General features: G+C 36.7%; 1 protein-coding gene across 4 annotated transcripts in view; it reads right to left on the bottom strand.

Annotated features, from left to right (window-relative positions):
* ZCCHC2 (zinc finger CCHC-type containing 2) overlaps positions 1-12,319 on the bottom strand; it is a 44,165-nt gene that overhangs the window by 11,989 nt on the left and 19,857 nt on the right. For 2 of the 4 annotated variants that reach the window (XM_018926803.3, XM_050970523.1), the window contains exons 4-8: positions 12,072-12,143; positions 8,732-8,844; positions 6,718-6,812; positions 3,351-3,434; positions 1,457-1,514 (exon numbers count right to left, since the gene is read on the bottom strand). In XM_018926803.3, the coding sequence (XP_018782348.3) occupies positions 1,457-1,514; positions 3,351-3,434; positions 6,718-6,812; positions 8,732-8,844; positions 12,072-12,143 (422 nt within the window). The remainder of the gene's footprint in view (positions 1-1,456; positions 1,515-3,350; positions 3,435-6,717; positions 6,813-8,731; positions 8,845-12,071; positions 12,144-12,319) is intronic. The other 2 variants (XM_050970525.1, XM_050970524.1) reach the window with 1 other exon arrangement.

The following is a 12,319-nucleotide window of genomic DNA, read 5'->3' on the forward strand; positions in this document are numbered from 1 at the left end:
AAAGTTTTTGTTTTGTATGTATGATCTCATTCCTACCAAATTTTTCAACTTTTCATAAGTAAGGCTGCAATACTGAATGAAAACAAGAGGTATACAGATACACAATGTACCAATGCTATTTGAGATGAGCTGCTTGTGACTCTGAACAGGTTTATGCATATTTAAAACAGAACAGTTTCATTCAGTGCCATTTCTTTACAAACCCATAAACAAAAGGCAGAGATTTTAAGGAAACAGACACATAAATCGAACAGGAGAGGACTAACAGACCTCTAGGAGTCAAGGAGGAAATACATTTCCCCCTCTTAGACAAAGAGAAAATAATAGTTAGCTAAAGAAATTTCTCTCTCAGAACTTTGTGGAAATGTCTGTCCATCTCTTTCCTACCTGAAAGATAGATCCTAAACTATGGTCAGCCTTAGTGTAATTCATTATACAATGACTAAAAAAAAGACAATTTCTTTATTAATAACCATAAGCTAGTAAATTTGGATCCTGATCTGATAACTTTGTAGTAGACTGTATATCCACTGCTGTAATCACAGATTTTGTCAAGTTTATACCTTCTTCGTGAGGAAATATAAGCTGAAAGTAGGACAGATTGAAACCAAAACAGACACAAAGCACTCAGTTATCTTGTGATGAGTTCACAAGAATTTTGTCTGGTAAAGATCTCTGGACCTTAACCAACACTGTTCTGTGCTATGTTTATATTCTAATTATTGGAATTCCAGGTAAATTCTCAGCACAAGATAAATACCTTTTACAGACAAATCAACACTGAACAAAATTGTAAATCACAATAAATTCTGTATCCATTCTTTCCCTTAATTTAGTTGAATTATGCACAACTATGTGCAAACATACCTGAAGTTTTTAATCAAAATACATTAATGACTGAATTCACATTAGGTACTTCAGGGATCTGAAGGCATATATAAACGACATTAATATGGTTAGGAACTGCTTCCACGTACAATGGACACAAACCAGCGTGGTGTGCGTGCATTTGCCAGTAAGCAAGGGCAAGAATGGACTGCCCTCTCCTATAAGCTTCTCTTTGAGGTTACCTAGGCTTAAATCAATAGCACCGGAAATTTTCAGCACAAGCATGGGGGTATGTGCACATAGGAAAGATACAAGCCATACAGATTACGGCATGTAATATCTTATAAACACAGACCAAAACATCAAATCGTGAAGATCCACAAAATTTGGGAAAGAGCTATCCAAATGACCTAGACCTTCAGATTTAGAAATAGGGTCTTCTGAACTATTTTTCTAATAGTTCAGAAGTTAATAACAACCTCCTAAATTACAAAAATAAGATGAGAACAGCCCACCACAAACAAACAAAAGCTCCCCAAAGCTTTACTCCAGAAGGACACTCACTCTCAAAGCACCAACAAATGGAAGTGCAGAATGTAACATGGTCCCATTACACCCCAGTACTTACTTGGCAACAGGACTTTTTCCATTATGTTTCTTGTGAACTGCAGTGTGCTGCATTACATCTGGAAAAAAAAAAAACCCAAAGCATGATTTCAACAGAAATTCCATTTAATCTTTTAAATCAATCCAGAAAATTAATCTTTCCATCACTACCAGGCACATAGCAGAAGACATCTGCATTAAACAGGTCAGGCTTAATTTACAGTGCTGAAATTAGCAGGTGTTGCACGGAAGACAAATCAGTTTGTATAAATTATATAAACAAGACTCTTTACCTTCCATTTCACAGAAGAATGAAACAAAGAGAGGAACTATGACAATGCCAATGTTTGCTCACCTCTATATTTAATTCTAAGCACTGAATGCATGACTGAGTATCACCCAGTATGAAAGAACAGAGAGAGAAGAAAGGAATGAGTCAGAAAAAAATACAACATTTTGTTATTTCTTCTGAATACTGAAATTAATCTCAAAACTACACATTCTGACTAGCAAATGAAGACATGTCATACACTAAAGTACTGCATTCTGAACCTGAAAATTCAAGTAAAGCTTTGCAAATTGCACCTGGCAAAAAGAGATAGGGCCTCAAGGCCTGGCTGGGTGGGGCTCCAAGTAACCCAGTATGGTGGAAGATTCCCTGCCTGTGGCAGATGATTTGGAACTTTAAGATTGCCAACCCAAACCATTTTAAGAGTCTATGAAGAAAAACTGAGAATTTCAGAGATATGGTCTACCCTTTTTTTTAAGGTAACTGTTAGATTTTAACAAAAGCAACTTCCCTTAGTTCCAACTATTGATGACCTTAGTATTCTTGGTACTTAGGATTTTGCCTGAACTCCTGCCAATGCTACACCTAAGTTCAAATTCTAGTTTAAAATAACTTCTGGTAAACACTTTACTATGCACAAAAGGCGTTCTGAAATGCATTTGTAGTTTCATCAGATGAAGACATTTATGTATTTTTAAGAGTAGTATATAAAAGACTATTTGGGTAATATATTGTAAATTTACTTGGTGTGCTCTGAACTCTTCAGAATATGGCAACGATTATTATCACAACAAAAAGCTGTTCAAACTGCATATGTAGATTACTGAATCCACAGAAATTCAACAGCAAATTTCTTATGAATTATTATTATGTGAAAGAGGATAAGAGTGCTGTCATTACTTGAAAGCCAGCATAAGCGTTCAGTGGTCTGTGCTCACCCATCAGTCCCCTTTCCCATTCTTTCCACCTACCAGGAGCTTGTACTTGTTTCCTTCTAAAAACAATGCAAAACTGGCTTGCTGTTCCTTTCAGAATGAAACTATTGACCAGTCACCACGCTGCTGCTTCCATGTGTGAACTGTTTTTGAGGCATTTGAAAAACACAAGCTTTTAGACTGTAACCAATACTCACTACGGCCCCAACCTTAGTAACAGTCCAGAGTATCAAAGCAGCATAGGTTAAGAATAAGAGGAGGAAAACTTGAACTTTCTTTCTGTGTAAAATTAGAAGCTAGACAAATTTGGCGTAATGTAAAACAGTCTTGAAATACCCTTGAAATACTGCACTTAACTCTGAACCCTGGTAATTGAAGAATAAATAGGTAAAGACAAGAAAGTCTATAAATAATCTTGGCTCATGTAAATTGTGAGGTATATATATTCCTGGTTGTTCAGCACAGCTGTGAACTTCTGCCTTTGAGCAATCTATGAATGCTGCCACTTCTTGAGCTATAGAACAACCTCTTAAGGAAACTGCTGAAAGTACACAAAAATTCTTCATTTGCATAGCAAATTTAATTCCATTTTTGTACCACTTTATACCAATGGAGAAATCAGTCAAGTGTATGATTTCCAGAACTGAGTGTGGTAAAATATCTCCAAGAACCACCTTGGAGTACACAACTACCTTCCTCCTGACTTGAAGCTTCTGAACTGTCCTCCTTGAAGTGTTCTGCTGTCTTAACCGTCTTCAAAGAGGGTTGTAAGTTACCTGCAGAGAATAAAGTTCACGTAGTAACTTTATAGATCTTGAACAACTGGACAGTTCCTGAATGTTTGCACTAAACTGGAAGCTAGGGAAATGGAAGACTGAACTTACTGGTTGGCATGTGGCAGCAATTTGAACATTGCCTTCTTCAAAGCAGGCCATCTCCAAGAGTAAAGGCTCTTAAGAGATACTTTTATTTTGAAGAAAATAGTGTAGAAAATCATTTTAATGCTTAAGTACAATTTCAAAAGCCTGTGATTGTGATAATTATTAGAGATATTCCTATTATGCTGCACTTCAGATTTTTCTTCATAATCATTTTGTGTTACAACAGGAAATGGGAGGAGAGCAATGATAGTTACTAGCATTCTTCTGCAACAAATTACACTCCTCCACTGTCGAATCATTCATCTGCCAAAAGCGACCTAATTTGTGCTTAAGTCTTCTAGTGCCCTTAGCACAGTCTTCACACACCATTTTTGCCTTTTTATGCCAGACAGGATAAAAAATAAGTAAGAATAATATTAACAGTTTTGTTGCAAAAACACCACTTCCATGCTCTGAGAAAGGACTTAATTTCTTTAATGATCTAACACTAAGAGTCTACTCTTCCCCTCTCAAAAAGTTCCAAGTTAGTGCAGGTAAAAGCATCTGAAAGCTGCTGCTTAGGAGCTTGAAACATTGATAAGAAGACCTTTCTGAATATCATCTGCATTGAAGATACTTCATCCCCAGAGATCATGCTGGAATCAAAGTCTACTCCAACGTGAAAAATCGTCTAAACAACTGAACTTATGAATTAGGAGGGAGCTAATTTATTTCCTCCTTAATGGAACCATAGCAACATAATTAAGCTTACTGAATATTCAGTGTGAGAGCCCCATTATTATTTAAGATATGAAGACCCTTCACAAACATAGAATTTACTTCCACATAGGTTTTGCTAAATAACTTTGTATTTCTGTGAAAAGATATTTTTATCACTGACTCTGTATAGCAACTGAAGACCAATTTAAGCCACAAATGCTTTGTCTGTCAATTAATTCTGCATGTTCTATTTCTCAATACTGTCAGCACATGCAAAATGTACAACTGTGATTAACTTGCAGTAACAAGGAGTAGGATTTCAAGAATCCCAAACAGAAAACCTAGAAAAACACAGAAGCCAACAATAAAAAAAAAACCCTCAAGGGCCACTTAACTGGGGCAATTTTGGCAACAGGTGGGGTGAGTACTTTTGTCTTAGTATAGCTTCTATTAGCCTGCACCACAAGAAACATGACTGTGAGCTACCATGGACAAGTCATTCAATCCCCCTTACCAAAAGAAAAACACCGATGTTAATTACTGCTAACACAGTAATTCTCCTCATAAAATGTTTTCTTAATATCTAACTCAATGTCAGGGCCTGAATCATGCCAATGGGCTTTGCAGCTCTTCCCTGCTCTCGCAAGGGTTTCACCTGCCCACAGTGAAGATCCAATCTGGTACACTGCAGTTTTGCAATTTGGGGTGTGACTGCTGGGAAAAGAACTGAAGATGCCTCACCCAGAGCCTCCATCCTTTGGCTCGGGAGCTGCATTTGAGCTCAGGCCCTTGCCTAGGGTGCACTGCTGGCACACCTGTGCCTGGACATGAATCTTGCTGATCCTGTTCTTAACTCTGACCTACTGACTTGTTTTTCTGCCTTGACCTCAGACCTGCCTCACTACTCTGGACTTGTCTGGCAATCACAAGGTTCTTGCCTGCCCCTGGTCCTAATCTTTCTCATAAGAAGTTAAGCCTAGTGCTTTCTGTCTGATCCATCAGAGAGAACAGATCATCCTCTTTACATTAGGACTCTGGTATTTGATGACTTAAATAATTTTCCATTTAAGTCTTTCCTCCACTCTGCTAAACAATTAAGTTCCTCATCCTGTCTGTCATACATTCTACATCTGACAAATCCTCATGAACTGTCATGTGCACAATTATTTATTACCATAAAAATTATCCCACATTTAAGATCACTTTGTAATCTATAAGACTTCTGACAGAATTGACATTTGTCTGTTCTCTTTCTGATCTACCCACCATGCAGATACTTTTTGTCCAGTCAACTCTGTCTTGACGGAATTTGGCACTGGTTCTTTTTAGAAACCATTTCAAACTACTACCGTGTATACAATGCATTTGAAAGTACTTCCCAATCAGATGTAGTCCACAGTCTAAAATATGCACACCCTGTCCAGTGTGCCCATCATTAGCATGAATCTTTCTGGACTTTGGAAACTCTTTCCTCCCCATGCAGCCTTTCAGTCCAATAGAGGTGTCAATTTTTACAGCAGTAAATTCCAGCCAGTTCCACAATTACCCTGATTGTTATTAGTTTAACATTTTTAGAAACCTGCAATGTAAAAATGAACTGTTATTAAAAAATGTTACAAAGCGACCCACAGCTTCTACCCTAACCACAGTGCTTCTATCTTGTCATGGAAAGAATACAACTCTCACAGATCACATGCATTACTTCAAACTGAAGTCAGCTGTCATTCCTCTATTTTTTCCCAAATGAATATGAGCTGTCTGTTTGGAACCTACAATCTGTTCAATTCCCTACTAAGATCTTTAGCAACTTCTGAGGCAGTGGCCTCCCAGTCAGTGCCTCAACTGTCATAGTGTGTAACATGCACTGAAATTAGGAAAGATTCAATGGAAACAAAGATCACATCATCCTAAGGCATCCATGCAGAGAAGCCAAGCTTTGATCACACAAACTGCAATACACAAGTAGGTTAACAGGGCCACCAAAGAAATCTCTGCAGTGCAAATGATGGAACACAATTCTGTATGTTCTGAAATTAGGGACATGCCATCATTTATGTACTCAAAACAAATCTCAGTTTAAATATCAAGAGAGATGAGTATCTACAAAAGAAAATAAACAAAAAGCAGATGTGATTTTTCGGGTCAGTTCAAACTTTTTGTTCCAAAATTTAAATTTTGTGAAAGAAACGCCAAACTGTTGAACATACTCAATTCATAACAGCCTATTTGAAGAGCATGATGGTACAGAGAATGCAAGAAAGAATGAAAGAAAGAACACAAGCTGATGCTACATAGCATGCTCCCATTGTCAAAAGTATGAGTATCTGCTCAAGAAACTATTCATTGACCAGGAGCTCAAAAACAACCAGTGGAATATAACACACAAACAAAAAATTGTAAAACTGTACTCAGGCACAGCAGCAAGATTAGCTTTTTATAGACTTCTCATTATATAAAACAGTATTAAGATATTTCTTACTGTGAGTGTGCAAAGATTCTGATGAAATTGATTGGAAGAAGTTGTATACTCTCTGATTCTGCAGAAAAGCTTCCGATGTATTTGAAAATAGCTGCCTGAAATTTAAGTGAGAGTTTGTTAAACTAAGTAACAGAATCATAGGAAGAACACAAAAACTTACTACAGTACCATTTAAAAGCAAAATAGGCAGTTCTTAAGAGGTCCAAACCCTTCAAATTGCACATTCAACAATGCTAAAAGCTACTTTTGAGCTTTGCTGTTAAGTGCTAGTGTAACCTTGGAGTACAGTCAATATAAGCAATTGGTATGATGATTTTTTTTAAATTTAAAAAGGTAGGTGCTTTTGAGTCATTCTAATTCAAACATTTTAGCCACTTGTAACATTTTATTAAAGAGGAGTTTTAATTGAGTACAAAGGCACTGGACTCTATATTTTAATTTTTTTTTTTAACTGAGAACACATTTATTTTCCGAAAACAGTGCATCTCTTTCTTAAATACATTTGAAGGGTAAATACAAAGTTGAATTCACCTATAACGTCAGTATTTGAATTTTGTAATTATCTCCAAGGGCAGAGGGCAGGATGCTCAACATTGCTCTGCATTGGTCTGAGTCAGTTACCAAGACGTCAGTGACAAATTTTATTAGTTTCAAATAAGAAAACAGGACACAAATAATGGTTTTCATTTCCCACACACGAAGGTTTTAGATATTACTTGCTAAGAGGCACTATCCAGCTCTATTTCTTTGGAGGAGGGGCAGGGGAAAGCAATTTTTGGCAAATGAGCAAATACTGAAACCCCCAAATAAGTATATATTTATGCTAAAACTGACACTGAAAGAAAAATGAATTTGCATACTGTAATGCTATTCTCTTGAGATTATTCATGTGGCATTCCTGTATAGTCACAACACAACCTGCAAATTGTAATTACAGTTGCTTACTCTAACATAGTTGCGTATGTTCAAAGGTTATCTGCGAAGTGAGTCTCTTGGGTTTGTAATTACTGTGCAGTGAGGCTTCACAACCTTTGTGTATTACAATACATTCCCTTTAGTCAACCTTTGTTTAACAGGTTTATTGATTTAAAACCACTATGCTTATTAGCCAAAACTGTGCACAGAGATTAATTTTTGGCCTGACAATCAAGCCAATAAAGACAGACAAATATTACAGACCAATATTTATTTATTATTTTATTGGCAAGGGGGTAGTCAAGGCTCAGAGTGGCTCCAAATCTTATTTAACCAAAATATTACAACAAAATGCTAGAAGCAACAGAACATGATGAGTAGGAGTTTGAAAAGCAGTGCCTGATCCCTCAACTACCCCAACTTAAGAGACACTGCCTAACATGATGAATAATTTGTTTTCAACAAGGTTGAACAATCCTGACTGAAAAGGACAAACATAACAACGTATCTGTACCAAACCAGGAAAAGAAAAAACAAAACAAAAAACAAGTAGGCAAACCCAAATTCATATTACTGTTGAGTTACAGAACTTGACCACCAAGCTCTCTCATCACTAAATAGCAGGTCATGAGATATGGCCCATTTTCTGACAAATACATGAGTTACTTTTAATTTTATATACATACTTCACTATTACTGTTCATTCCTTTTAATTTCCGTTCTGTCTCTCACTCTACCCTGCCATAAAAAGTAGAACATATGTGCTCTGAGTTACTGTTTCTAGTATTTCTAAATATACCCTTGTGTAAAGGAGGCAGTATCCTTCCACAAATGCCAATAATTACTATATAATGCTGCTTAGAAAAAATATTTTCATAATTGTGCAATTACTTCCAAAGAAGTAATTCCATGAAGTTTAGTAAAAGTCTTAATTTAAAGAAAATCTAAGAGTCAAGAGTATCTATTTCATCACTGCCTTCCCACTTTCTTTGCAAACTGGGTTTAGGTAGCAGAATTTCCACTGTCCATAGAAATCTTCTAACTTAACTTTAATCATTTTTCTGGTGATGCATTTCAGGCTATTTGCTAAAACATTTACCTGATGATGGGCTCAAGATCAGCATGCCTTCGTTCTTCCCTCTTCTGAAAACCCTGATTTAATGCTCTTAAAATAGCCTTGTCAAATGCTTCAGAAGACAGTTCCTTTGGGAGCTGAGAAAAAGGTTAATGTGAAAAGTGAGTAGTTGACATTTTAAAGACTATAATTGTTCACTATGAGTCTTTATACCTTTTGGTATCAACAAGAAACTCAATTGTTTCAGTTTGAGTGATGTATTTTACAGACCAAAGGTACAACAAATCAACATCTAGTTCTGCAAGAGAAACACTTCGCTGTAAATCCTCACAGCAAATCCAGACATAAAACTGTTTAAAGCTCTATTTGAAAGAATTACATTTGGAAATCTACCAAATACTATGGTCTCTTCCAGGATAGTTTATAGTCTCTTTTAAAATTTATTTCTTTAAATCTTTCACATATAGAAATTAGTTCTGAAAATGACACAAAAAAAAAAAACCAGGCGTGACTGAATGCACTGTACTCACTATCATCACTTGGCTAGACTGAACTGTTTTAAATAAATGGGAGTAGAAAGGAAACCATTTCAGTTATTTAATACACTAGACTTCAGAGGGCAACACTGAGATTAATCAATAGCGAGTCCCTCCCCAGTTGCTATTAATACTGAATCTTCTCAAAATTCGTTATAACTTTCCAAGGCCAATACTACAAAGTGAGGTCTTCTGATGTTCTAGTTGAGAAGGCAAAATTCTTGCTACTTAAGAGCATGTCTCTTTCAAATGAAGAATATGCCCCAGAACAAAGTTTTTTCACCCTTAGAACTTCCAATTATTGTACTTAAGTACATCAAAACTGATCAAATTTGATCCACATTTTAAAAAAAATTTAATATGGCACAATTAAGAGTAAACTGCCACTGAAAAATGCTTTTTTTAAACTGAAGTTCAAAGCTATTGCTAATTGGTTAACATCTGCCACCAGTTAGGATCAACAGCACTAAGTAATTCACACTAGAGCAGCATCTTCCTCTTGTATACCTGGAATACACCTGACCCAGAGTGCCAGCTGGATACTGCATCCAGCTACTGGAACCACAGCCCAGCACTCAGTAATTCTTTCACTGAATGAAGTGGTAGTAACAGAGGGATGCTGTGTCTGATGCAGATAATTGCTTGGTAACATACATAAGAGGAACTCCTGGAATCCAGACAGACAGGGGCTGTTAGTACTATGTTAGTACAGTACAACACCTGAAATGTCTTAGATCTAAAACCACAAAGGGCTGAAAGCAGCTGTTCTTTGGCTTTGATATGCATTACTGAGGAACTCTGACTGAAGAATTAGTCAGTGTTAACCAGGAGGTACCAGAAAGTTACTGCAGAAGTGTAGGAATGAGCAAATCTCCTATTCTAGTATTTTTAATGTAGATTTGTCTCTGGAAACAGTTACTTTCTTGTCTTTAAAATTTCTGTTGAAAGGAATGCAATTCCTTCTGTAGTTAAAGATTCAGTTATACGAACCCAAGATTAGGCGCTTAAGGTAATGGGACATCCTTGTTACTTACAAGGTTATTAGTCCTTCCACATATGTGGGTAATTTCCTACTTGCAAACAATTTTTCATGCTTATAACCTAAGAGAAGCCAGATTTTAATACAAAGCATCCAAGTTATGCCGTTTACTACCTTAGTTTTCCCACCGATGCTTCTATTCTGAAACAATTTTTACCATTAACTTATTTCTATCACATGCAGCATTGGAATTTTCCATCAAGTATTTTGACCACTCTTTTCTGTCCCAAGGAACCTGAGCATACTATTTAACAACGCCATGTAGATTGGAACAAGAACAACAAAAAGCCAAAAAGTAAGGACATATGAAGTGGATGTTTGTACTTTATGTTTTTTAAAGCAAGTAAGTTCTGTCCCGCTTTACTTAACAATTCTCTCTTACTTCTATACCTACAGCTATCAAACCAGCACAAACCAAATATATTTTTCAGCTGTGCACACTTTCCACAGAAGACCTCAGGAAGCTCATAGCAGCTTGTGGTTGTCTTCCTCTTGTTCTGCCTTGTCCTAGACACTGCTGGAGCAATCAAGTCAGCACATGGAACACCCTACATCAGCCAAACAGCACAACTCTTCAACACCCTGGATCATGTCTGTTTTCCAGGCTCCTCCAGGAAGCAAGTAAACTCTAGAGAGGTCCATTTCAGAACTGATGTTTGTCTTACACAAGTGGGAGAACAGGGGGAATGCATGTGAATGCTCATCCCAGAGCTGCACAGGACCCTGTATGAAATGCTGGTTTTAGGGTTCTCTTCAGGTGCAGATGCATGTACCTTAAGCTGTGGGATAACCCATTTGCAACCAGACATGCCATCCATAATTTAAATCCTCACAAAACAAGCTGTGGGAACTCTTAGAACCAGATATTCAACTAGATTAATATTCACTGCTTAATTTCGAGAATACTGGAAAACAATGTTGATAATTTAAACAGTGAACAAGATAATGACCTTTGTACGGTGACGGGCTTTCCACTTGCAATTAACACTGGAGTTAAGAACACCAGATACCATCAAAACATGTCCAAAAGAGATCTCTCATTACTGCCCTGAGTAGGGAAGAGTTTAAATATAGAGTAATTTCCCAGAATAGGTGGAATCCAAAATATTAGACACTGGCAATGAACATACAGTTCGAGGTCATCACACAGATGAGGTCTGCACATGGCCTATGCACAGAAATGTATTTTCTGATCAGAGCAGAGGGGAAAACAACTGAGAGAACTTTTAGTTTTTTTAAACATGGATACACACACACATATAGTTGCTAGATTTTCTTCAAGTTGAACTCCTTGTGATAATGAATAGGCCAGCCTTTGTTTTACTGAAGAATACAACAGCTAAATTAAAAACTATTATGCTTATGGCTGTGTCTTACTAATTAAACATAACAAATTATATTCTTTAAGGTTCTTCTAGCAGGAACACAAGCAAACAACCAGTGGTTGTACCTATACATAAAGCTCTGTGGGGAATATTAAAACCTCATCTGGCAGTTTCATGGTAGTTCAATTAAAACTCTAAGTGCCATTTTGGATGAGACAAACAATCACCTCCTGGGAAATTTCCCGAACATTCTCCAGGGCTGCTTCTTCTGTCAAGATCCTTCATTCCAATATATTTAATTAAATGATTAATACAACTGTGAAGTGCAAAAAATCTGCTGGCATGCTTTTTTTTCTATAATTACCCCCCAAGCAAAAGCATGGGCAAAAATCACAGCTCTTCTAGACTATTTCTGGAGTTATAAACCTGATGTATAAACACTACTTTCATATTTGAATACATACTTTTAGCAGAAATTCCTGAAGCTCCTGATGTGTTTTTGTTACACATGTTACAGAAAAATCGGACCAGGTTACCTAGAATGAAGGAAAAAAGAATGAGGAAAGTTCCTTTTTCCAAACTTCATAGCAATTAGCTTGTCTGAACAATTCCATAAATTTGGTAGTTTCAGAGTTAACATTCGCAATTAAGCAAACACCAGGCTAAACAGGGATAAGGCTGTACTTTTTCAAAGGCATACTAATTCTGAGCG

Source organism: Serinus canaria, chromosome 2, assembly GCF_022539315.1.
Source record: "Serinus canaria isolate serCan28SL12 chromosome 2, serCan2020, whole genome shotgun sequence".
NCBI classification, from domain to species: domain Eukaryota; kingdom Metazoa; phylum Chordata; class Aves; order Passeriformes; family Fringillidae; genus Serinus; species Serinus canaria.